The sequence below is a fragment of the Cetorhinus maximus genome, chromosome 3, assembly GCF_964194155.1.
Source record: "Cetorhinus maximus chromosome 3, sCetMax3.hap1.1, whole genome shotgun sequence".
NCBI classification, from domain to species: domain Eukaryota; kingdom Metazoa; phylum Chordata; class Chondrichthyes; order Lamniformes; family Cetorhinidae; genus Cetorhinus; species Cetorhinus maximus.
The window spans coordinates 22,928,891-22,954,645 of NC_135881.1; the positions used below are offsets into that span (position 1 = coordinate 22,928,891).

General features: G+C 46.3%; 1 protein-coding gene across 1 annotated transcript in view; it reads left to right on the forward strand.

Annotated features, from left to right (window-relative positions):
• dpp6a (dipeptidyl-peptidase 6a) overlaps nt 1-25,755 on the forward strand; it is an 848,482-nt gene that overhangs the window by 451,297 nt on the left and 371,430 nt on the right. The window contains exon 5 of the mRNA XM_078537068.1: nt 20,252-20,326. Coding sequence (XP_078393194.1) covers nt 20,252-20,326 — 75 coding nt within the window. The remainder of the gene's footprint in view (nt 1-20,251; nt 20,327-25,755) is intronic.

Here is a 25,755-nt window from a genome sequence, read left to right on the forward strand (position 1 = left end):
CCACCAAGCCGTTCCAGGCACTGGAACCTCATCTTCAACATCCTGGTGGTTTGCTCCAGCAACGTGCGAGTTGCAGCATGAACCTCGTTTTAACTTCTCTCTGTAGTAGTCTGAGGCTGCCACACGGGTGTCATCAGACACGCCCTCTGCAGGTAGCCTTATCCCCGAGGAGCCAACCCTGCAGCCTCTGTGGACCCTGGAAGACATCAGGGATCTGTGACCAACTGAGAATGTAGGAATCATGCACACTCCCTGGGAACCGTGCGCAGACCTGCAGGATGCATTTGTGGTGGTCACACAACTGTTGAACATTCAGGGAGTGGAAGCCCTTGTGACTGATATACTTAACTGCTTGTTGCGATGGAGATCTGACCACTACCTGAGTGCAGTCAATGGCACCCTGCACCTGTGGAAAACCTGAGATCTGGGAAAATCCCAATACTCTTGCAACCTGGCTGTCCTGGTTCCGGGCAAAATGTACAAAGTTGTGTGTCCTCGTGAAGATGACGTCTGTGACCTTAGGATGCATTTGTGGGCGGAGGCTTGTGATATTCCATAGAGGTCACCTGTGGAGCCCTGAAAGGAGCAGCTGGCATAAAAATTGAGCGCCATGGTCACTTTCATGGCCACTGGCAGTGGATGCCCTCCAAGTCCTCATGGCGCCAAATCCTGCAGTAGCTGGCAGATGTGACCGACCAGTTCCCTAGACATGTGCAGTCTTCAGCGACACTGGTTCTCGGTCATCTGCAGGAATGAAAGGCGGCGTCTATAGACCCTGGGCCTACCTAGGTGCTGACTAGCGATGGCTCACTGTGGCTCTTCAGCGGTGTGTGTGGGAGCCCCAGCCGCCCCTTCTTCCGGAGGGTGCTGCTCCTCCGTCTGGCCAGCCAGGTGCCTCCTTTGCTCTCTTCTCCATTGTCTCCACTCTCTGTAGGCCATGAGGCTTACAGCCAGATCACCAGGCTCCATGCTCCTCCTGTACTCCTCCTGCAGGCTGAAAGAGACAGACATGTGGGCTAACTTGGGTGTTCTAAGAACTTGGTTAAGTCTGAAGGCCCCTTAATACATCCCAGAGAGTGCTGGTCACCACTTGGATGGCTAGAGTTTAGTGCGCTGCATGGCTGTCCAGGACCCCATCCAACTCCACCCGTAGATGAGGCTCCGGGATGTTATGTTGCCTCCCTCGTGCCAGGGTCAAGGATGTCCCAGAGCGGCTGCAAAACATTCTTTTTGGGGAGGGTGAACAGCCAGAGGTCGTGGTCCACATTGGGACCAATGACGTAGGTTAGAATAGGGATGAGGTCCTGAAAGCAGATCTTAGGGAGTCAGGAAGGAAACTGGAAAGCAGGACCACAAGAGAAGTAATCTCAGGATTACTCCAAGTGCCACATGCTGGTGAACATAAGAATAGGAAGATTGAGCAGTTCAATACTTGGCTGGAGAAATTGAGTAGGAGGGAGTGCTTTAGATTTCTGAGGCATTGGGATTGGTTCTGGGGCAGGTGGGACTGTACAAGAAGGACGGCTTACACCTTAACATGACTGGGACGAGTGTCCTCATGGGGAGGTTTGCTAGTGCAGTTGGGGAGGGTTTCAGCTAGATTGGCAGGGGATGGGAACCTGAGGGGAAATTCAAAGTGCAGAGGAGAAAACTAGCAGTGTGAAGTAGTCAACTGGTAAGGAGGATACATCAGAATAGTATCAAGGTAGATAGAATAGAGAGTTTCATAGAATTAGAATAGGTGACAGTAAGTCATTAGATGGGGTCAGAATAAGTAGGAAAGTAAAAAAGTCTAAATCAGGGCTAATTTGCATGCATGTGAATGCACGGAGTGTGATTAATACGATTGGTGAACTGCAGGCACAGGTTTACAAATGGAAATATATCATTGCTATAAGAGAGACCTGACTCAAGAAATTCAGGACCGGACATTAAATATCCCTGAGTACAAGGTGTTTAGGCGAGACAGGAAAGGAAGAAAAGGTGGGTGGGGAGTGGCAATATTGATTAAAGATGGCATTACAGTGCTGGAGAGAGAGGATGTTCCAGAGGGGTCAAGGATGGAATCTATCTGGCTAGAGGTAAGGAATGAAAAAAGTGTAATAACATTGATTGGTGCTGTATATGGACCACCAACTAGTGGAAGGGATGTGGAGAAACAAATTTGCAAGGAAATTATGGAGAGGTGCAAGAATTATAGAGTAATCATAATGGGGAACTTCAATTATCCAAATGTAAGGATAGGAATAGTACAAAGGGGCAGGAGGGGTGATAGTTCCTGGAATGTATTCAAGATAATTTTCTGCTGCAGTATGTTTCTAGTCCAACGAGAGGACATGCACTTTTGGTCCTGGTTCTGGGAATGAGTTGGCCCAAGTGTATCAAATATCAGTGGGAGAGCATTTAGAGTACAGTGACCATTGTATCATAAGGTTTAGGTGAACCTTGGAAAATGACAGAGAAAAATCCAGAGCAGGAATAATTAATTGGGGGAAAGCCAACTTCGATGGAATGAGAATGTATGTGAGTCAAGTGAATTGGAATCAAATGGTGGCAGAAAAGACAGTGGCTGAACAATGGGCCACCTTCAAAGAAAAAATATTGCAGGCAATGTCAAGGTATATTCCCTTGAAGGGGAAAGGTGGGACAAATAAATCCAGAGCGTCTTGGATGACAAGAGAGAGATAGAGGTAAAGATGAAAAGGAAGAAGCGCGCGTACGACAGATGTCAGGTGGAAAATACAATGGAGAATCAGGCTGAATATAGAAGGACCAGAGGGGAAGTGAAGAAACTAATAAGAAGAGCAAGGAGAGAGTGTGAAAAGAGGCTGGCAGCAAACATAAAAGGGAATCCCAAGGTCTTCGATGAGCATGGAAACAATAAAAGGGTGCTAAAAGAAAGAGTAGGACTGATTAGGGACAAAAAAGGGGACTTGCATGTGGAGGCTGAAGAAATAGCGGAGGTGTTGAACGAGCTCTTTGTACCTGTCTTTACAAAGGAAGAAGATGCTACCCAGGCCGAGGTGAGAGAGGAGGTAACTGGTACACTAGAAGAACTTACAATTGAGATGAAGCAGGTAGATAAATGCTATCTTTACTTAAAATAGATAAGGTACCAGGGCCGGATGAGACGCATTCAAGGGTACTGAGGGAAGTGAGAGTGGAAATTGCAGAGCCACTCGTGATAATCTTCCAGTCTTCCTTAGACACGGGGGAGGTGTCAGAGGACTGGAGAATTGTGAATGTTGCGCCCTTGTTCAAAAAGGGGTGCAAGGATAAAGCTGGCAACTACAGACCATTCAGTTTGACTTCAGTGGTAGGGAAACTTCTGGAAACGATAGTACAGGATAAAATCAATAGTTACTTAGACAAGTGCAGGATAATTAAGGAAAGCCTTCGTTAAGGGAAAATCATATTTAACTAACTTGCTGGAGTTTTTTGAGGAGGTGAATAATAATAAAAAAACAGAGAAGGTTGATAAGGGAAACACTGTTGTTGTGGTGAAGTGGATTTTCAAAAGACATTTGATACAGTGCCACACAACAGACTTGTGAGCAAAATTCTAGGTCATTGAATAAAAGGGAAAGTAGGCACTTGGATAAGAAATTGGCTGGGTGACAGGAAACAGAGAGTAGTGATAAATGGTCATTTTTCAGATTGGTGGAAGGTTTGTAGTGAAGTTTCCCAGGGGTCAGTGTTGGGACCCTTGCTCTTCCTGATATATATTAATGACCTAAACAGTCGTGTGCAGGGCATGATTTCAAAATTTGCAGATGATACGAAGATTGGAAATGTTATCATCTGTGATGGGGATGGGCTTGAACTTCAAAAGTACATAGACATGTTGGTGGATTGGGCAAAGAAGTGGCAGATGCAGTTCAATGCAGAGAAGTGTGAGGTGATTCATTTTGGCAGGAAAGATATGGTGAGACAGTATAAAATAAAGGGGGAACCTCTAAAGGAGGTGCAGGAACAGAGGGACCTCAGTGTATACGTACATAGGTCATTGATGATGGCAGGGCATGCTGAGAAAACAGTTCATAAAGCATATAGTATCTTAGGCTTTATTAATAGGGGCATTGAGTGTAAGAGTAAGGAGGTCATGTTCAACTTGTATAAGGCACTAGTTAGGCCTCATCTGGAGTACTGTGTCCAGTTCTGGGTGCCATACTTGAGGAAGCATGTGAAGGCAGTGGAGAGAGAACTGAGGAGATTCACAAGAATGATTCCAGGGACAAAAAACTGTAGATTGAGGATAAATTGGAAAGGTTGGGACTATTTTCCTTGGAGAAAAGAAGGCTGAGAGGAAACTTGATAGAGGTAGTCAAGGTCCTGAGGGGTATGGACAGGGTAAATAGTGAGAAACTGTTCCCACTCAAGAGAACATCAAGACCTAGCGAGCACAGATTCAAAATAATTGGCAAAAGGAGTAAATGTGACGTGAGGAAAGAATTTGCACCCAGAGGGTGGTTGGAGTCTGGAACAAACTTCCTGAAAGGGTGGTGGAGGCAGGTTTGACCGAGGTATTCAAAAGGGAATTGGATTACTACCTGAAAAGAAAGAATGTGCAAGGTTGCGGGGATAAGATAGGGTAGTTGGGCTCGGTGGAATGCTCTTTTAGAGAGCCAGTGCAGACTCGATGGGCCGAATGGCCTCCTTCTGCACTGTAAATATACTGTAATACCCCACTCCACCTGACCAATTGACGGCAGCTTCACCCACGTGACTGCATGCTGTGTTCTCAGCTCAGGCACAGGCATTCTCCTAACCCATGATGCAAGGCTGCACTGTTAGCTTAAACCATTGGGGAAGCTGATCCAAACCTGAATGCTGACATTGCAAGGGACTGTGAGCACCTCCACTCCTTCCACGGCCAGCTTTAGCAAGGAGATTGTACAACTTGCCCAGTCATCCAACTGTTGTGCAGTCCACTAAAATGCTCATTAGTTTGCAGTCTGTGCCCGAGAGGTGAAAAGCTCTGGAGCACCTGGTGGCACTTTCATGCCTCTGCATTGCTTGAGTGGGCAGATAAGCTGGAGGCCCAACTCCAAGCATGTCAACGTGGCTGCATCTGAACTGTCTCAGCTGCGGAGGTCACTTTATACAAGGTTCCGCTAATGCGTAGTTGCTTCCCTCCACCCGACACTGCATGTGCTGGCGCACTACCATCATTCATAGTGCAGCCTTGGTCCACATCCCCCAAGCTGCCTCAACCGCAGTGCAGCTCTTGCCTCCCCCAATTCGCCTCACCCGCAGGGCAGCCCTTGCCCCCTCCCCACAAAGTTGCCTCAAATACGGGCAGCCCTTGCTCTGGCACCACACTGTCAGACAGTCAGGAAATAGCATCTTTCCTCTGCTCTTGCCTGAATGCGCGGCACCTCAACCTTGGAGTCAACAAGCAACCCTCACGAGCGCCAGCGTGCTCGGATGATCGAGCATGGGGGAATGATTCCGGCGAGCTGGGCTTATAATGATGTGCAGGTGTATTACAATGAAGTTCCCGATGCCCGATGGCGGGAAACGCAGCCTGCCATTGACAGGCTGAGCGGATGATCACAAACTGGTTTCACGGCGTCATGGAAACGATTTTTGGCCTTCTCGCCATATTGTCCGCTCCTCATGCCGCCGAACACGCCCGCCACCAATGGGCATGGGAAATTTCACCCTAATTATCAGTACAAAAGCGAAATACAGACGCTGAAAATCTGAAATAAAATTTAAATGCTGGAAATACTCAACAGATCAGGCAATATCTGTGGACAGAGAAACAGAACTAATGTTTCAGGCCTGGAGGAGGTTGCAGGCATAGAGAGGGCCAAGGCCATGGTGAGATTTGAACACAAGGTGAAAATATTAAAAGCGAGATTTTGCCAGATCATGACGGTGGTTTTTGCTTGATCTGTCAGCTTGCTGCATTACCTGATAATGGGCGTGTAAAGGTAACACTCTGGTTTGTAGGAAGTGAGGGCTTCCTTACTACCATGCTGAGCAGGGAAAATATATCAACATTAAACAAAAACCTAACAGCTCCATGTATAAGTAGGTTCTTCCTTTTGCTGCCTTGCCCAAGAAAGGTTAACTAAAATAAAATAAAAAGTCGTAAGGTCTATTTTAAGCTAGCAGCAGCCATTGATGACATAAATCTCCAAGTAAAGAAAAGCCCTAAAATCTTTAATCACATTATGAATCGAGCCCTCCTGTGGGGGCAGAAGAATGAGGAATCAATGCTTTCCCAACTCAAAAGACTGTTGCTTGGAGACAATTATATTGTATGAAAACCTATTATAAAGTTCCGTGTGAAACTGTTTGTTGCTGGTTTATGAAACTTTCGTACAGAGGGGCAAGGGAAGTCACATTACTGTTCCATTGGGAAAACTAGGAAGGTATAACCAGCGTTTACAATCGATTATTATACGAAGCCCATTCTAAAATTACCTTGTGCCACAGAAGGCACCCAGCACAAGGCTTCAATCATGGCAAACAACATTTATTCCATGCTCGACCAAACTAAACTGCTCCTTATAAACCTCAGCCTAGAGAATGTTTCCTAGGCTCCATCAGCCTTCTCTACGGGGAAATATGGAACATAATGAGAGTTGGAAAGAAAATCAGTTCAAGCTCAGTACCAGTTGGAATCAAGCTCAGATTGACAGCAAGGAACAAAGGAGAAGTATGGCGACACTCGCCTCAATATGAGGCTTCGGATTTTAGACCACTGCTCAATTCCTCTGGTCACTTCTCAAGACTCTAATTTGAAATTGAACAAGCTGAGGATGAAAGGAAACTCAGGGTAGGGATGTTGCCTCGCCTTGAGTTCTCTTCTAGCATGTTTTTCAATGAACCAATGTTCTCTCCTCCTCTCCAGAAGGTGCTTTCTTGAGACGGTGCAGTTTTTAAAGAGGCTGTCCTGACTGGAGTACGTCACTCAAGTGATCGATCATGGGCCATGTTAGTCACCGATGCCGGAATTTTCTAGCCCCTCACGCCCACTGGATCTTCCAGTCCCACCAATGGGGGACTGGAGGTTTCAATGGCTCGCCGTGGGGGATCCCGTCGTGGGGGAGGCTGGAAGATTCCGGCCTGAATGTCAGTGAGCTATTTGATTATGGAGGTTTTCACAGCCAACCCCAACCTTGTCCTTTTTTTTATTCATTTAAAGGATGTGGGCTTCGCTGGCTGGGCCAGCATTTATTTCCCATCCCTAACTGCCCTTGAGAAGGTGGTGGTGAGCTGCCTTCTTGAACCGCTGCAGTCCATGTGCTGTAGGAACACCCACAGTGCTGTTAGGGAGGGAGTTCCAGGATTTTGACCCAGCGACAGTGATGGAACGACGATATATTTCCAAATCAGGATGGTGAGTGACTTGGAGGGGAACTTCCAAGTGGTGGTGTTACTATCTATCTGCTGCCCTTGTCCTTGTAGATGGTAGTGGTTGTGGGTTTGGAAGGTGCTGTTGAAGGAGCCTTGGTGAATTCCTGCAGTGTATCTAGTAGATGGTACACACTGCTGCCTGTGTGGGCCATGCAAAGGCAAAATACTGCAGCTGCTGGAAATCTAAAATAGAAACAGAAAATACTGGGAATATTCAGCAAGTCAGGCAGCATCTGTGGAGACAGAGACAGAGCTTACAGACTGGATCCTGGAGCCCCGCCCCCATTTCTAACAACAGATCCCATTTTCACCTGCAGGGGTAAGGGGGAAAGGCGCACCCCACTCATAAGGGGCAGAATTTTTCACTGAGCGGGCGGGCGCGCGCCCAAACCGCTCGAGCGTAAAATGACGTGCGACAACGTCGGGCGAGTGTCCCAACGTCGTCATGCGATATTTCGCTCGGCGAGCGCGCAGGAGTTGAAGCCGCGTCTGCCATTAATTAACTCGCCAGTTAAAGCCCTTGACAACCCAAATGATGCCGATTTAACGTTGCCCATGCGAGTTTTCGCTCAATGTGCAGGCAAAACAGGCAGGCAAAACGGGCAGGCAAAACGTGCAGGCAAAACGGGCAGGCGGGCAGCCCACAATTTGCAAAACCTCACCCACGGGTGGGATAAGAAGGGTCAGCAGCATTGTCAATGTGGGTAGTGAGGAGTTTTGGAGATTGTGTGCTGCTGGTGGCTTACTGGTATTTAGCAGCTCAAACTCTGATCGGGGCTTCATTCTTAGCATTTCCAGGCTTCATTCCTGGACTCATTGGTGTCTTCCAGGCCCCCTGAGGATTCGGACTGTGTGGACTCTTCCAGGTATCAGACAGCCTTCCCTCACCCTGGTAATGGAGATTGTGGTCTCTGCTGGAGGCACCTCCTCTGAGGAGGAAGAGAGGAGCAGAAGGGAGAGGAGGCCGGGTGTCCCAATGCAGCTTCCAGGGGAGGGGCCTGTGGGAGGAGAGGCGCAGGCACAAGGGGCGCACGGCCAGTAGGTAGCCCATGGTGGAAGGGGCCACAGAAGACGCCACTATCCTGCTGTCAGGATTTACAGGCGGCAATGCAGCTACCTCAATATGTCCGAGGTGCAATGCCGAAGGAGGCTCCGCCTCTCCAGGGAGACAGTGACCTCCATTTGCCAGATGCGCGGGCCTGAGATTAGCTCCAACTGTGTGGGTGGACACCCCATGCCAGTGGCTCTGAAGGACACAATGGCTCTCAACTTCTATGCCTCAGGCTCTTTCCAGGGCTCGGTGGGGGATCTGTGTGGAGTCTCCCAATCAGCTGTCCACAGTTGCGTCAAGCTGGTGACAGAAGCTCTGTTCAGGCGTGCATTGACTTTCCTTCATTTCTGTATGGACAAGGCCAGCCAGGCTGAGCGAGCCAGAGGCTTCACATTGATCACTGGGTTCTCCTGCATCCAGGGTACAATCGACTGTACACATGTGGCCATCAAGGCGCCAGCAGGTGAGCCCGGTGCCTTCATCAACAGGAAGGGCTTCCACTCCATGAACGTGCAGATTCTACAAGTCTGTGCAAGGTACCCAGGCAGCTCCCACGACGCCTACATCCTCAGACACTCCCAGGTGCCGGGGCTCTTCAGTGCTCCAGCCCGGCTGGATGGATGGCTGCTGGGTGACAAGGGCTATCCCTTGAAAAGGTGGCTCATGACACCCCTGGGGGAGGTGATGGCATAGCGGTATTGTCGCTGGACTAGTAATCCAGAGACCCAGGGTAATGCTCTGGGGACCCCGGTTTGAATCCCACCACAACAGATGGTGGAATTTGAATTCAATAAAAATCTGGAATTAAAAGTCTAACGATGACCATGAAGCCATTGTCGATTGTTGTAAAAACTCATCTGGTTCACTAATGTCCTTTAGGGAAGGAAATCTGCTGCCCTTGCCTTGCCTGGCCTGGCCTGGCCTACATGTGACTCCAGACCCACAGCAATGTGGTTGACTCTTAAATGCACTATGAACAAGGGCAATTACAGATGGGCAATAAATGCTGGCCTAGCCAGTGACACCCACAACCCACAAATGAATTTTTAAAAAACCTCTCCACCACCCTAGAACAGAGGCTGAGCTGAGCAGGGGTACAACAGGGGTCATGCCTCCACAAGGGCGGTGGTAGAGAGAAACAAAGGTCTTCTCAAGATGCGCTTCCGAAGCCTAGACTGTTCAGGGGGCGCACTGCAATACCGCCCCCCCCAACCCCCACCCCAGCTGGTGCCACAGGTAGTGGTTGCATGCTGCGCTCTCCACGATCTGGCACCGGCAAGGGGGAACCCACTGGAGGGAGAGGATGTAGATGCAGCTGCACAGGCCACAGATGATGAGTTCAGTATTAAGTCAAGTGAGGAGAACGCTGATGGCGTGGAGCCAGACCCCGATAACCTCCAGGAAGTTAGGGACGCCTTGATCCAACTGTCCTTCGGCTAGGCTGCCAAGTAAGAACTACCAGCTCATGCTGGGGCTGCCACCTCCATCATGGATCGCAGAAATGACCCTTTCCTTGATCCCACTCAGCGCCTGTGCAATAAAGTTTCGAGCCACCCATGTCCAGCATTATATACTGGCCTACCCTGCACCTAGAAAACAAATGAAGCATACTCAGGCCAATAACACAAAAGCAAATATAATTGTATGTTTGAACTCACATCATCTTAAACAGAAAAAAAATAGTGTTGGTAGTCACACCATTAAAAAAAAACAAATTGGGGGAACAAAAGCTCACCCGTGACCAGTCCCTCTTGTGCTTTAAATTTATGTTTACGGGTGCTCCGACTGGGTGCTGCCCCCCTCACTGGCACCGACATTGGAGACAGCCTGCTGACTCTGCTGTCCTCATATGGCAGTTGTCGTATGGCCAGTGGAGCCTGTGCTGGCCCCGCCTGGGAGGGAATGGCCAGTGCCAAGGCTGGTACCTCCCCAGGCATTGTAGCCTCATCAGGCATGACGGTCACTGACAGAGGGGCGGAGGAGCTGCTGCCATCATCCAGAGTGCCCTGAGAGGAGCCCACAGAGACGACAAGCAGCTCGTGCACCAATGTGAGGTCACTCTGGATCTCCCTGCTCACCATTGATGGATGGGCACCTAGCTGGGATACTGGGTGCTCCATCCATCTCACACACAGACACTGACCAGCGGAGGTCAGTGCCTGTGTGAGGACTTGCAGGTCCCAGCACAACCCCAGGAAATCCTGATTTTGTTCCTGGAGTAGATCTCCATGAGAGTCGTCGCTCTCTCCATGGAGGAGGCATTGCGCTGGGCCATGAGGGTCAATGCAGTGCTTACACTCCGCTGGGACTGCTCCACAACAGAGACCATGGCACGCATACCCTCTTGGATCTCCGACAGATCCAGCATCTGCTGCTTAATGGACAACTCCAGAGGCACATCATCAGCCTTCGACTGAGCATTGTCCTGGTCTCCAGCAGTCCTCCGACTGCTGACACCCTGGGCACTTTCTGCCTCCGCCTGCACCTCAAGCGAGTGTGAAATGCCCTCACTAATGTGCACCGAGATACTATCCGCCGAACTAATGCCAACCGAGGTGATGGTATCTCCACTGGTGCCAGCTTCAGAGAGTTGGTGTGATGCAGGTGCTTGCAGAGCATGGTGGTCCTCCAGTGTCAGGGGTGGCCCTTCAGGGTCTGGAGAGCGAATGCCTGCTGGTGAACCTAAAAGGGACAAGAAGGACATGTCATTAGTTAAAGTCATCACACTGTCACTGTGCATGCCAGGCACCCTGGTGAGAAATGGAGATCTGCATCATGGTGCCCTCGTCTTTCAATGATCAATGGGGACTCCAGGTCCGAGGCTCACATCAGTGAAGAGATTACATTAGAATGGCTGTACAATCCGAAATCCTCACCTCAGTACACTGCTCTCTTATCTTCGTCTGACACCTTAGCCTCACCACGGCCGCTTGACCGAGGTGTATGGCACCTCTCGAGCTCCAAGGCCTCCTGCTCAAAGCGGGAGAGGATGAGGAAGTGCAGGGGTCCTCCACCAGACCGCGACATCTCAATATTGTTATGGGGTGTCTTCTTCTGAAAGAATAGAGGAGCATTGATTAGTCCACTCTCTGCCTGCAGCACCACTGCAGCCTGGCCAATCCCACCCGAGGAACACCTCACAGGGCTCAGCTAATTCGTGACCCTCGAGCCACAAGGCACTCAGTCAAAGCAGCCAGGGCTCACCCCCTTGGCCAGCTCTGATGTAATTGATAGTTGGCACTCATACCCTAACACTCCTGAGCACCATGGGGGATGGCCAGCCCAACACGATTGAACACAGTGACCCATACCAACATGGTAGTCACCTTTCCTGAGCACAGCAGTTCATTGAAGTGTTTCCGGCACTGCACCCAGGTGCTCCACACCATATTGTGGCTGCTCACCAGGGCTGCCACCTCCTCCCATGCCCTCTTGGTGAGGTGCGGTGGCTTCCCCCCTCCCATCTCTGGGGGCAAGGGTGTCCCGTCTGGCAACCACCTCCTCCAGGAGGGGCATTGAGACACTCGTCAGAAAAACGGGTCTGAGTGCCCCCCCCACACCCCCACCCCAACCTGCCCTCCCGCCTGGCATTTGCTGACACTCTGGACTCCATCCTTGCAGCAGCAAACAGACGTCCTTCCCTGACAGCCTTTCTGGGATACCAGGGCTGTTTTTAAACAGGCCACCAAACCGCCATTGGAACCAACCGCCCACAGGCCCCCGACCCCACGTGGCCCTTCCCGGCCAGTGACGACCTGCATTTCACGCTGGGCGGGCCTTAATTTGCCCGCCAACGTGAAATTGTGGTTGGGCCCTGATCGTGGACGGCAGTCGGATTTCCGACTGCCCCCTCCCACCCCCACCAAGGCCGCCTGATGACGGAAGAATTCTGCCCAAGGGAAACTTGAACTCAGCAGGGCTATTTGAACTCAGTGCTGAGTTCAAACAGGCCACATTTTTTGCTGCAACAAGGGCCTTAACCTGCAGTGTGGGAGTGACGAATTGATTGAGAAGACGTAAATGCTTGCGAAGGGCGGATAAGATATGTAGAACTGTCAAGCTGTCAAGTTATTTAAATCCCAGCCTTTTAAAAAGTGAATAAAAAACAGCCTACCTGTGACAGTAAGAGTTGAAAGCAAATTTGTTCATACAGTTACAATAGCTGTTTGTTGACATTACTCTAAGGGCTATCATTGCATCATTATTAATAATTGGCTGCTTTTCATAACTGATAATTATCCCAGCAGGTGGGGGGGAGGGGTGGAGGTGCTAAGTTTACAGTTTGATTGGAAGCTCAAAGAAGTTATTAAAGGATTAGTTGCCTTTGATGTGGGGTTATGAATACAAGTCTGTTTGTTTTGGTAAGTACTTGAGGGATTTTTAAAGTTTTGAATGGGCTTTCATGAATGGGAGTTTTTTTTTACATTGACATGGCAGCTATAAGGGATGATGGAGTGGTGGGGTTGGCATGAAGTTTGTATGGAAGCTGTAAGGGGCCATGGGGTGAATAGGGGCCATGAGATGACATTAAGTGACATGGAGGGTATGAGGGGCTAAGGGTTTGGGTTGGGGTGTATGAGTTGGAATGGAGGGGGGTTGGAGAATAGGTTGGGGGTGAAGGGATGTGAGGGGTGAGGGCTAGAGAGCCAAATATTTAACAAAACAGCTGGATGGTGTTCCAGAGAAACAAGGCGGACCTTTTAACCAGCATGTCTTGGCAATTGGAAACCCCAGCGGTTACCTCTGATCTGTTCCCTGGGGTGGCAGGCCAAACTCCATCCCACACCCACCCTCCCAGAGCGAAAACTCAGGGCAATTTTTTCGAAGAAATTTCCCGACTCAAACTATCCACCCCTGGTTGTGAAAATCCGGCCCAGCTCTGTGACCCTTCACCAGATGATTTCCCTGTCAAATGCCTGAGACTGAACCAGATTGTTTGTAACTTTGATGCCTTGTTTGACCCTGAGATGAGCTTCCAACCACGTATCTGCGCCACCACTAAGACTGCCTATTTCCACCTCCACAACACCACCTGACTCTGACTCTGCCTCAGCTCATCTGCTACTGAGGCCGACAATTATGCCTATTTTATACCTAGACACGACAATGTACTTCTGGATGGCCTCACATTCTGCCCTCTGGAAACTCAAGATCACCCAAAACCCTGCTTCCAACGTTCCAACTCGCATTAAATCCCACAGGACATAAGAGGAGGAACTGCACCTTGTTCCAGATATCACTGATTCTTCTGACTTTCCCACACATGGGCTTTATATGTTCTGATGCCTGAGGAAACCACAGTTATGTGGTTTCTGTTCTGCATCAAGCCTCCTTATCACTCTCCTGACTTATTCTCTAACTATTCAAGATCTACAGCAGTAAGATCAAATTAAGCCAATTACGGATCCTTGATCTTTGTAAAACAATAACATCCCAAAATTTACAAACGGAATCAAAACAGAGGTTAAACACAGTATTCTGATTGGTTACAAGGGAAGGCATGAACTATATGCCTCTTCAAACAAAGATAACCAAAGTAAAATCAATGACTTTGACATAAATGTTGTGGACAGCTCGGCTCAAAACAATTAATCCCTGGGGATAGGTGGTATTTACCACAAAGTATGGAAAGAGCTAGGGTGAGATTTAAGCACTGACAGCCATTATGATAGAAGACTACACACTAGGGAAGTACCAGTAAATTGTAAAATTCAATGTGGTGCCCACATTCAAAAAGGGTACTAGAGCAGGCATAGGTAAACAACAGATATATTAACTTTAGTTACATTCTGTGAAATAATGCATTATCGGGACTCACTCTATAATAGTATCCTGGTTAAAATGAAGCCCAAATTGAGTTATTTGGAGGCCTTGTGGCTCAGCCGGTAGGTGCCTCTGCCTTTAAACCAGAAGCTCCAGGTTCAAATCCCACTCCTGACCTTGATAGCCACAGAAGGTGTGCTCATAACATGACTAAGCAGGTTGGTTATCAACCTACAAATCTTTCCAATAAACCTATGGCGGGTGATAAGAGCAGGAGAGTCTCCTGGTCAGCCAGGCTTGATGTGAATTGTCACCCCGACAGGCTGGTGACCTCTCCCAAGAAAAAGTAGCTACAGGAACAGACCTAAGGACATGCTTTGTGTCATGCATCATGAGGCGTGGGCAGCTTTTAAGTCCTCCTTAGAATGGAAGGATCCTGCTTGGCCAACCTCTGTGCTTCTTTAAAGAAGTGATACCCAATGGACTGTGGAAAACCCGACAGCAGTGTGTACGGAGACATTTGGCTGGTATTAGCCATGACTCAGTGGGTAGCTCTCTCTCTCTCACCTCTGCATCAGAAAATTGTGAGTTCAAGTCCCACTCCAGAGACTTGACTAAAACCAAGGCTAACACTCCAATGCAGTACTGAGGGAGTGCTGCACTGTTGGAGATGCTGCCTTTCAGGTGAACTGTTAAACAAAGACCCTGTCAGCTCTCTCAGGTGGGTGTAAAATATCTCCTGGCACTATTTCAGCGAAGAACAAGTGGCCTGGCCAATATTTATCACTCAACCAACATCACTAAAAGTATATTTTCTGGTCATTTTCACATTGCTGAACCTGGAAGCTTGCTGTATGCAAATTGGCTGCCTTGTTTCCTGAATTTCAAAAATGCTTAATTAGTTGTAAAGTGCTTTGGGATGTCCTGAGGTCATGAAAGGCACTAAATAAATGCAATTCTTTCTTTTTCAAAGGGCATTTGTGTTTGAAATATTTGCAGGAAAACAGATTGAGGGGCTAGCTCTTCAGGGACCCAAGCTATTTTATTCTGTTTTCTCTAAAGCACCCTTGCACCAGCCAGCGGTAAAATGAGGGCTGTACAAAGAGCAGAACCATTATAGCAGAGCCTCAGATGTATCAACAGATCAGCAGAAGCCTTACAAACCTGCCCAAGATAAGCATGGTCTGCTGAATACTGCATAACTGCAATACCACAGAGCTTAACTACAGAAAGCTAGAAATCACACCAAAAAAAGAGGTCTGCGCTAGTCATGGTTATTCAACTGCAGCAATCCATTTTAATGTCACATCCAAGCCTATTCAATAGGTGCCTAGGCCACTCCTTTAAGAGAAGAACCCCGTCCACATGCGTACCTGAACTATATTGACCAATACTGTCCTCTGAACTACTTCAGCCATCATCAACCCCTTTGATGTTCTGCACGAAGCACTTTGCACAAAGTTCAAGTTCAGTGCAACTCCTGCATTGTTGCTCTTCTATTAAACTTCAATGGTCTGGCCTTAGATATTCTTCTGGGTCATGGGAGCTTGTTGTGAATTTGGAGCTAATTGCGAACGTGACTGCGCGCCACACTTGGGCTGGAGCTCTGCTCCTGTCATCAGATTCCACAAAGTGAAGGGTCGAAAGGGGCCACTTTGACTTTGGGTGACAGTGTAAAATGAGGCTTTAGCTATATCCACCTCTCCTAATTGGAAATGAAATTGGGGAGAGATACATAATAGGCAGCTGGATTAATATCTTTGTTATACACTATCCCCAAAGTCAAAATTATATCCAAGCTGATCTTCGAAAAGGGTCTTTCCTTGGATCCGACAATTCTTAAATGCTTATTTTTCCTTGCTTGGATTAACTATTTATTTATTTGGAGTTCTCTATATTTGTATTTCCTAACATTTTTGTCTTATGAGGCCTTGATTTGAGTGACGAGATTTCAAGAGACATCCAATATGCAATCCCACACCTGTAATGTAGGAATGGTGTATTAGTCTGTAATTCGAATATCATTTTAATTTAACATACGAACATACATACGAACTAGGAGCAGGAGTAGGCCACTCGGCCCTTCAAGCCTGCTCTACCATTCAATAACATCATGGCTGACCTGATTGTAATTTCCCGCCTACCATCTTTCACCCCCTTGTTAATCAAGAATCTAGCTGGCTCTGCCTTAAAAATAATCAAAGACTCTGCTTCCACTACCTTTTGAGGAAGAGCGTTCCAAAGACTCACAACCCTCTGGGAGAAAAAATCTTTCCTCATATCTGTCTTAAATGTGTGACCCCTTATTTTTAAACAGTAACCCCTAGTTCTAGACTCTCCCACAAGAGGAAACATCCTCTCCACATCCACCCTGTCAAGACCCCTCAGGATCTTAGAGGTTTCAATCAAGTCGCCTCACCTCTTACTCTTTTAAACTCCAGTGGATACAAGCCTAACTTGCCCAGCCTTCCCTCATAAGACAGCCCACCCATTCCTGGTATTAGTCTAGTCAACCTTCTCTGAACTGCTTCTAATGCATTTACATCTTTCCTTAAAAAAGGAAACCAGTACTGTACACAGTACTCTAGATGTGGTCTCACCAGTGGCCTTACAACTGAAGCGTAACATCCCTAATTTTGTATTCAGTTCCTCTCACAATAAATGATAACATTCTATTAGCTTTCCTAATTATCTGCTGTACCTGCATACTAGCCTTTTGTGATTCACGCACTAGGACACCCAGATCCCTCTGAATCTCAGAGCTCTGCAATCCCTCACCATTTAGATAATATGTCTATTTTTTATTCTTCCTGCCAAAATGGACAATTTCACATTTGCTGACATTATACTCCATTTGCCAGGTCTTTGCCCACTTACTTAACCTATCTATGTCACTTTGTAGCCTCCTTATGTCCTCTTCACAACTTACTTTCCTACCCATCTTTGTGTCATCAGCAAATTTAGCAACCGTACTATCTGCCCCCTTATCCAAGTCATTTCAATAAATTGTAAAAAGTTGAGGGCCCAGCACTGATCCCTGTGGCACATCACTCATTATATCCCGCCAAAACAAAAAAAGACCTATTTATGGTTACCCTCTGCTTCCTGTTCGCTAGCCAATCTTCTATTCATGCCAATATATTACCCCCTACACCGGGAGCTTTTGTTTTCTGCGATAACCTTTGATGTGGCAACTTATCAAATATCTCCTGGAAATCTAAGTACAGTACATCCACCTGTCCCTCTTTATCCACAGCTCATGTGACTCCTTCAAAGAGTTCCAATATATTGGTTAAACATGATTTCCCTTTCTTAAAACCATGTTGACTCTAACTGATTGCTATTACCCTTCCTTCAATATCCCATCCACCACTCCCCTGTTACCTGCTGGATTTGTTTGTCTATTTTTGTCACTACATGGTAGTTACATGTTACGTGTTTTTAACCTGATTGTTAGTTGATATATGAATTTTTCAAAGTAAGTCGCACTGCAATTCAGCCTTTGGGCTGCAAAAGTGTTTCTTTGAATAAAATGCCATTATTATTATATGCTTTTCTGAAGACGTTTGAGTGCAATAAACTCCACTCTAGCAATAGTCTACATTGTGGAACTATGAGGCTTTAGTGATGAAGGGACTCTCTCTGTGGCAATAGGTAGCTAAAAGCATTATTAGATCATTTTGTTTATAGTGATGGCCTCAGGTTTTGACAGTCTATCAAGGATTGAAGCCGTTTTCAATGCAGGGAATCTGATGTTTTAGCGACCTGTGTTTTTTTACTTGTGAAGAATGCCTGTCAGAATCATTTCTGAATGTGAAACCTTCATTCAACATTGGATTGAATTCAATCTGAATTGGCTGTGGGTCATAAAAGTTTCTGAAGATTCTATAAAGTTAAGGATTTTTTTTTTTCCAGACAACAACGTTACTGCTCTGGGGATGAAAAGTGAAATGAAGTCTTGTTCACTGTTCAGTGGCTAGCTGAGTTACATGGATCAGAAACTGTTAAGACTCTGTTTGTATTGAATTAGCTGACCTCAACCATCATGCCTGTTGTATTGAGCTGGCGGTGAAATGGTGGGTTGTTCGGGCTTTACCATCACTTGTGCAACCCATGATAGAGGGATTATATCACCATGAGAAGTAGGAGCAGGTGTAGGCCCATTAAGCCTGCTCCACCATTCAATGAGATCATGGCTGATCTGATTGTGGCCATAACTCCACTTTCCTGCCTGCCTCTCCATAACCCTCAGCTCCCTTGTAGATCAAAAATCTGTCCAACTCAGTCTTGAATATAATCAAAAGCCCAGCCTTCACTGCTCTCTGCGGAAAAGAATTCCTAAGACTAATGACCCTCTGAGAGAAGAAATTCCTCCTCATCTCCATCTTAAATGGGAGGCCCCTTATTTTTAAATTGTGCCCCCTAGTTCTGGATTTCCTCATGAGGGGAATCATCCATCTACACTGCCAAGCCCCTCAGAATATCATATGTTTCAGTAAGATCACCTCTCACACTTTTAAGCACCAATGAGTATAGGCCCAGCCTGCTCAACCTTTCCTGATAAAACAAGATTTTCATCCCAGGAATCAGCCTAGTCAACCTCCTCTGAACTGCTTCTAATGTAAGTATGTCCCTCCGTAAGTAAGGGGACCAAAACTGTGCACAGTGCTCTTACCAATGCCCTGTATAGTTGTAGCAAGGCTTCCCTACTTTCATGTTCTATCTCCTTTGCCATAAAGGCTAATATTCCATCTGTCTTCCTAATTATTTGCTGCAGTTGCATGCTAACCTTTTGTGTTTCATGTACAAGGACACCCAGATCCCTTTGTTTTTCTATTCTTTCTGCCCAAGCTCCTCTTTTGATTCTCTACTATCTTTGGGATGCTTTTTGTGTCTTCTACTGTGAACACAGATACAAAATATTTCTTCAAAGTCTCTGCTCTTTCCTTATTTCCCATTATTAATTCCTCAGTCTCAACCTAATATTTTCTCACATTATACTCCATTTGCTGATTTTTTTACCCCACTCACTTAACCTGTATTTAGCACTTTATCGAATGCCTTTTGGAAATCCAAATATACTATATCTACTGGTTCCCCTTTATACACCCTACTTGTTATATCCTCTATTTGTCAAACGCGATTTCGTTTCTCACAAAACCATGTTGACTCTGCCTGATTTTCTATCTCCTTAATAATAGATTCTAGCATTTTCCCGATGATTGATTTTCGACTAACTGGCTTATAGTTTTCAGCTTTCTGTCTCCCACCTTTCTTGAATAGAGGGGTGATATTTGCAGTTTTCCAATCCTCTGAGACCTTTCCAGAATCTAGTGGTGGAATTTTACGGCCCTATTGCGGCAGGGGCGGGGCCGTAAAATGTGGCGAGCCATTCAAAAGTCCATAGACTTCTGCGTGACCGGAAAATCCTGCCAGCGGGAGGGGCCAGAAAATTCTGCCCTAGGGAATTTCGGAAGATTACAACCAATGCATCCGCTATCTCTGCAGCAGCTTCTTTTAAGACCCTATGATATAGGCCATCAGGTCCAAGGGACCTGTCAGACTTTAGTCTCATTAATTTTCCATGTGCTTTTTCTCTAGCGTCCATAATTATTTTAAAGTCCTCCCTCCCTTTTGCCTTTCCGATTATTGGGACGCTTTTAGTGCCTTCTAATGTGAAGGCAGATACAAAACACTTGTTCAAAGTCTCTGCCATTTCCTTGTTTCCCATTATTAATTCCCAGTCTCAACTTTTAAGGGACCAAAGAAAGGGGAAAGTTAGTGAGAACAGAGTGACCGCAAAGTAAAATAAAACGGCTCCCCTAGAATGAAGTAGATGCTATGGAAACGGAATATTTCTTGGTTGAAAATTCATGATCCAGTCAGTTCTATGCTCATTGACATTATGTATGGGGCCAAACAGGAAACCCGATTGGTCCAAAGGCCTCAATGATTTACGAATAGATGATAATACTTGCTACAGGATACATGCTAAGGATTTGGAAAATGTAATTTTTTAAATTTAAAGTGCATTTATTTAAATGAATCATTTCTTTATTTTAACAGCAAGAATTTCAAGTCAGCGGATATGAAGTATCACCAGACATGAAGTATGTGCTGCTCGCATACAATGCTAAAAAGGTGCGTACAGTCTTTGGTTTATGTATTGACAATATTCCTGAAAACAACAGCCAACTAAAAGTGCAAAAAATACATTCTCAACGCTTCGATTACTTTCTCATCATAAATTTGTTCTTAAAAATTAGTTTCCTAAATTAGTTCTCAAAAATTGGTTTCAAATAATCTCATTTTTTATGGTGTGCTGCAATAATAAATTTATAGGTGGAACGAATGATTTGTTATTATTTAAATCAAATCTCACCAGGATGTTCGCTAACTCCAGGACCTTTTGTGGAGAGCATTGATAATTAGCTACACATGATTAACATATAAATTCCTGTTTTGTCCATGAGTCACCAAACACCATGTCATACCCACGTGAATGTGCTTTGTGTTGCAACAGTTGCACCCGGTAACTAATTTCAACAGGAATTTTCAAGAAACATCAGATGTGGTGATCAAAGGGAACATGCTGTTGGTTTAATTGGAAATATGATGGACCGAGTGGCCTCATGTATCATTATTTTTTTTTGTAAGAACATAGATGAACATTTAAGCCACCAAGCCCATCCCTTACTCAACATACCTCTGCTGTATGGCTTGCAAGTGGAAGTAGAAGTCGGTGACTGAATGTATGCGGCATTCTGGTAAATGAAAGAACTTGAATTTAAATAGATCATTAAGCAATTGGATACATGATTGCTCTACCACTAGACTGATTACAATTGGACACATGGCATCTTTGCTAGTGAACAGGAACCTGAACAAGGAGAACATTTAGAGTAAAATGTAAGTAAGGATTGATAAGTGTTCACTTTGTTCTATTTTCATGAGAACAAGGAATTCCGCATGAAATGCAAAATAAACTGGAACTGAGCTAACTGCAAAACAGACAACAAAACATTGGGGTTATAAGTCCTTGTGCAGATTGGTGAAAGGTGTGAAATGGTGTTCCACAAAGATCAGTGCTGGGGCCTGTTCACTTGGGAATGGGCAGTGTAATTTCAAACTTTGCAGATGACACTATATTGGGGGTATATTGCGACTGAATAAATGGAGACATTTATTAACTTGCAGAATGGGCATGTAAATGAAAATTGCTATCACTTAGATGAGTGTGTCATGGTGCATTTTGGTAGGGGGAATAAGGAGGCCACATACTCCTTGAAAGATAAGACTCTAAATGGGGTAGAGAAGCAAATGCATTTAGCAGTACACATAGTAACACATATAACAATAGCAATAAAAATTAACAAAGCTATGAAACATGCAAACAAAACAGAGTTTATTCCTAAAGGAGTAGAATTGAACATCAGTGAAGTTATGGTAAATTTACATAGAGTCCTTGCACTACCACGTGCAGTTTTGATCTCTACATATCAAAAAATCGATATAGAGGCTCTGGTGAAGGTGCAAGAAAAGATTTACAGGGATGATGCCAGGATTGACAGGTTAAAACTATCAGGATAGATTGAATAGGTTATCTGTGGGGTGATTTCATAGAAATGTTGAAAATCATGGAGGGGTTTGATTGGGTGGATGTAAAGAAAATGGCCTGAATTTTTTGGTCGTCGGGCACACGTGATCGGCGGGCCAGAGAGCTGATGGGAAATGAGCCACCAGCCGCGATCGGCTCCCGACCGCAATTTCTCGCTGGCTGACCAATTAACGGCCAGCCAGTGTGAAATGTGTGCTGAAATGCCCAGCGCTGCCGGGTGGGGGCGGGAAGAGGACGGGCGTCGATGTAACCGAAGGTGTAGGTGAGCGTTTTGAGTGAGCTCCCTGAAGGCAGACAGCTGCCCCAGGGAGCTGCAGACCTCCACAGACTAAAGGACACAACAAAAATGCTGCAAAATATGTCCATGCAGCACAATCAAGCACCTGAAAGCATATCTCATAAAAAAAACCAGTCCCCCCAATATCTCTTTTTATTTTATTTCCCCACGGAGATTTCATCCCGCCTGGATCGAGGTTTGAGCAAAAGTGGGAATGCCGCCTGGGAAAATGGCCCGTCTGCCAACCCTAAATGTGGACGGGCCATGTAAAATCGCTGTTGAATGCATCATTAATGGGGCTAATTGCCCACCTAATTGTCGTACTATTTCACGTCCGTTCGGGTCAGGCACGCGCCCGCCTGCCGGACATAAAATCCTGGCTGACGTTTCCACTTGTGCGGAGTCCAAAACTGGAGGCCACAAATAATGGAGACCAATAAAGAATTGAAGAAAATGGTAAGAGTGTGGAACTCGCCACCACAGTGAGTCATCGTGGCAAATGGGATAGATGCATTTCAGGGGAAGCTAGATAATCATGTGTGCAGAAAGGAATGAAATGATATGATATGGGGTTCGATGATGAAGGGTGGGGGAGGCTATTGCTGAGTATAAACACCGGCACAGGCCTGTTGGTTGAGTGATGTGTTGTTGTTCTGTAAATTCTCTGTAATTTGCTGTAGCTTAATTCCCAATACAAATTAAGTTCAGTGCTCTGAACTGTGTATTGCTATTGTGTGAACATAGAAGTGACAGTGCTGTCAAGAGAGCCATTTTTACCACATTAAACTGCGATGATCTACTTTCCAACCACTTACTTCACAGATCATGCTGTGGTGCCACCTAGTGAAAGGACAGCAGGGTTTGAGTTCTGAAGCTAGATGAATTGTCAGGCCAGTAGGAAGGAAAATGCGATTAATCATTATAAAATACAGTTTATATAACAAAGAAATCCCATGAATCACCAAAACTCAAAAACGTAATAGGGCGCCTGAACAAAGGTTGGCTTTGCAGTACATCACTTAGATTGCAGGGAACTTGACATCAACAGACAAGAGCTTCCCTTTAAAGTGTTGTTTACAGTATGGAGGCCTTCCAGCACGGAGGATCATTATCTACCAATGTAATTTAACACCATCACAACTGTCAAATGTTTCATCTTTAGATACAAATGTTAAAATTTATCCAATAAAGCAAAAGGCAAATTGCTGCAAATGCAGCAGATCTTTCATAAAAGACATCACGTGCTGGAAACACGTGGTCAGTCAAGCATCTCTGCAGCAACTTCTTTTAGCCAGTACTTTAGGTTTGCTTAATGTTTGAGGCTGAAGACCAGTTTTGATGAAAAGCCACCTCGACTTGAAACGTTAATTCTCTTTCCCTCCACGGATGTTGCCTGACCTCCTTAGTGTTTCCAGCGTCTTAAAAACATTTTTATTTCAGTCTGAGTTTATTTTTCTGTCGAAGAGCGAAACAAACGAATAGATCTGGAAGTCCTGAGACAGGATTCCTGCCTCACGTATTCAACGCCCTCACCCAGCGGGAATTGGCCAGCCAACCCTCACTTTGGCTGATGGCCACTCCCGCAGTTCTCGAGCGCTTCGTGAGCTGCTTAATCACCAGTGTACACGGGCAGCCCTCAGGTAGAACTGCATCCACGGCAAATGAGATTAAAGGCAGAAAATGCTGAACACGCGCGACAGGTCAGGCAGCGTCTGCGGAGAAAGAAATGGAATTAATGTTCCTGCATATTTTTATTTCAGATTTTCAACATCTGGAGTATTCTTTTTTTTGCTGTGGGCATTAATCTTACAGTGATGAGATGTATGACCATTTGGCCCATGTTTGAATTGGTTGGGGTCGGAAAGTTAGCCAGAACTTCCTGATTTCTATACGTAAAAAATAAACTTATGAAACAGGCGTGCAATTGGCAAATGAATTTCTATATCGGTAAATGCAAGGTGGTGCATTTTAGTGGGAAGAAGAAAGAAGCCAGATGCTCCTTGGAAACAAAAGCATCTAAATGGAGTTGGAATGGGGAACAGAGCGATATGGGGCATTTCACCCGGGATCAGGAAAGTCAGGAAGCAAGAGCGCTGGGATTTGTGTAGATCTCTGGTCCCATCGTCTGCACTCACGTGGCGCTTAGATCTCCATGGCAACAAGCAGTCAACTATGTCAACCACATGGGCTTCCATTCACCGAATGTTCAGTTGGTGTGCGACCACCACAAACGCATCCTACAGGTTTGTGCACAATTCTCAGGGAACGTCCATGACTCCTCCATCCATAGCAGGTCTCAGATCCCTGGCATCTTCCAGAACCCACAGAGGCTGCAGTGTTGTCTCCTCGGGAACAGGGCTACCAATGTGGGACATAACTGATGTTGCCCTTGCAGCAGCTACAGACTGCAGCAGAGCGATGGTATAATGAGGCTCATGCTGTGACACGGACTTTGTTGGAGCAAATGAGAGGCATCTTAAAAATGAGGTTCCGGTGCCTTGACATGTCCATCGAGGGTGTTGCGTATCATCGTAGCTTGCTGTGCGCTACACAACTTGGTGTTGCGATGTGGCGAGGACCTGGCTAAGGAGGAGATGGAAGAAATGCATGTCTCCTCTGATGAGGAGGATGTCAAAGGGGATGACGGTGATGAGGTCCTCGAAGGCGTAGATGGCATTTCTGAGGCCATCGCACTGGCTAGATGAGCTAGGTGCACTTGGGAGGCCCTCGTAGACGCAGGGTTCTTGGATGATGATGATGAAATGCCGTGAGGACAGTCCTGACATCCTCACCTTGCATCTGTGAATGTTCGACTCCTGTGTGGCTGATGGCAGCGCACGCCTCACTGGAGGAGGAGGGTCCACAAATATCCCCATCCTCAATGATGGAGGAGCCCAGCACAGCAGTACAAAAGATAAGGCTGAAGTATTCGCAACAACCTTCAGACAAACGTGCCTAGAGGATGATCCATTGCGGCCTCCTCCGGAGGTCCCCAGCATCGTAGATGCCAGCCGTCAGCCAATTCAATCCACTCCACATGATATCAAGAAACAGCTGAAGGCACTGGATATGGCAAAGGCTATGGGCCCTGGCAATATTCCGGCAATAGTACTGAAGGCTTGTGCTCCAGAACTTGCCGTGCCCCTAGCCAAGCTGTTCCAGTACAGCTACAACACTGGCATCTACCTGGCAATGTGGAAAATTACCCAGGTATGTCCTGTACACAAAAAGCAGGACAAACCCAACCCAGCCAATTACCACCCCATCAGTAAAGTGATGGAAGGGGTCATCAACAGTTTTATCAAGCGGCATTTGCTTAGCAATAACCTGCTTGCTGACACTGAGTTTGGGTTCTGCCAGGGCCCACTCAGCTCCTGACCTCATTACAGACTTGGTTCAAAGCTGAACAAAGGAGCTGAACTCCCAAGGTGAGGTGGGAGTGACTGCCCTTGACATCAAGGCAGCATTTGATGGAGTGTGGCATCAAGGAGCCCTAGCAAAACTGGAGTCAATGGGAATCAGGGGAAGACTTTCCACTGGTTGGATTCATACCTAGCACAAAGGAAGATGGTTGTGGTTGTTGGAGGTCAATTAGTTCCAGGACATCACTGCAGGAGATCCTCAGGGTAGTTTCCTAGGCCCAACCATCTTCAGCTGCTTCAGAAATTACTTCCC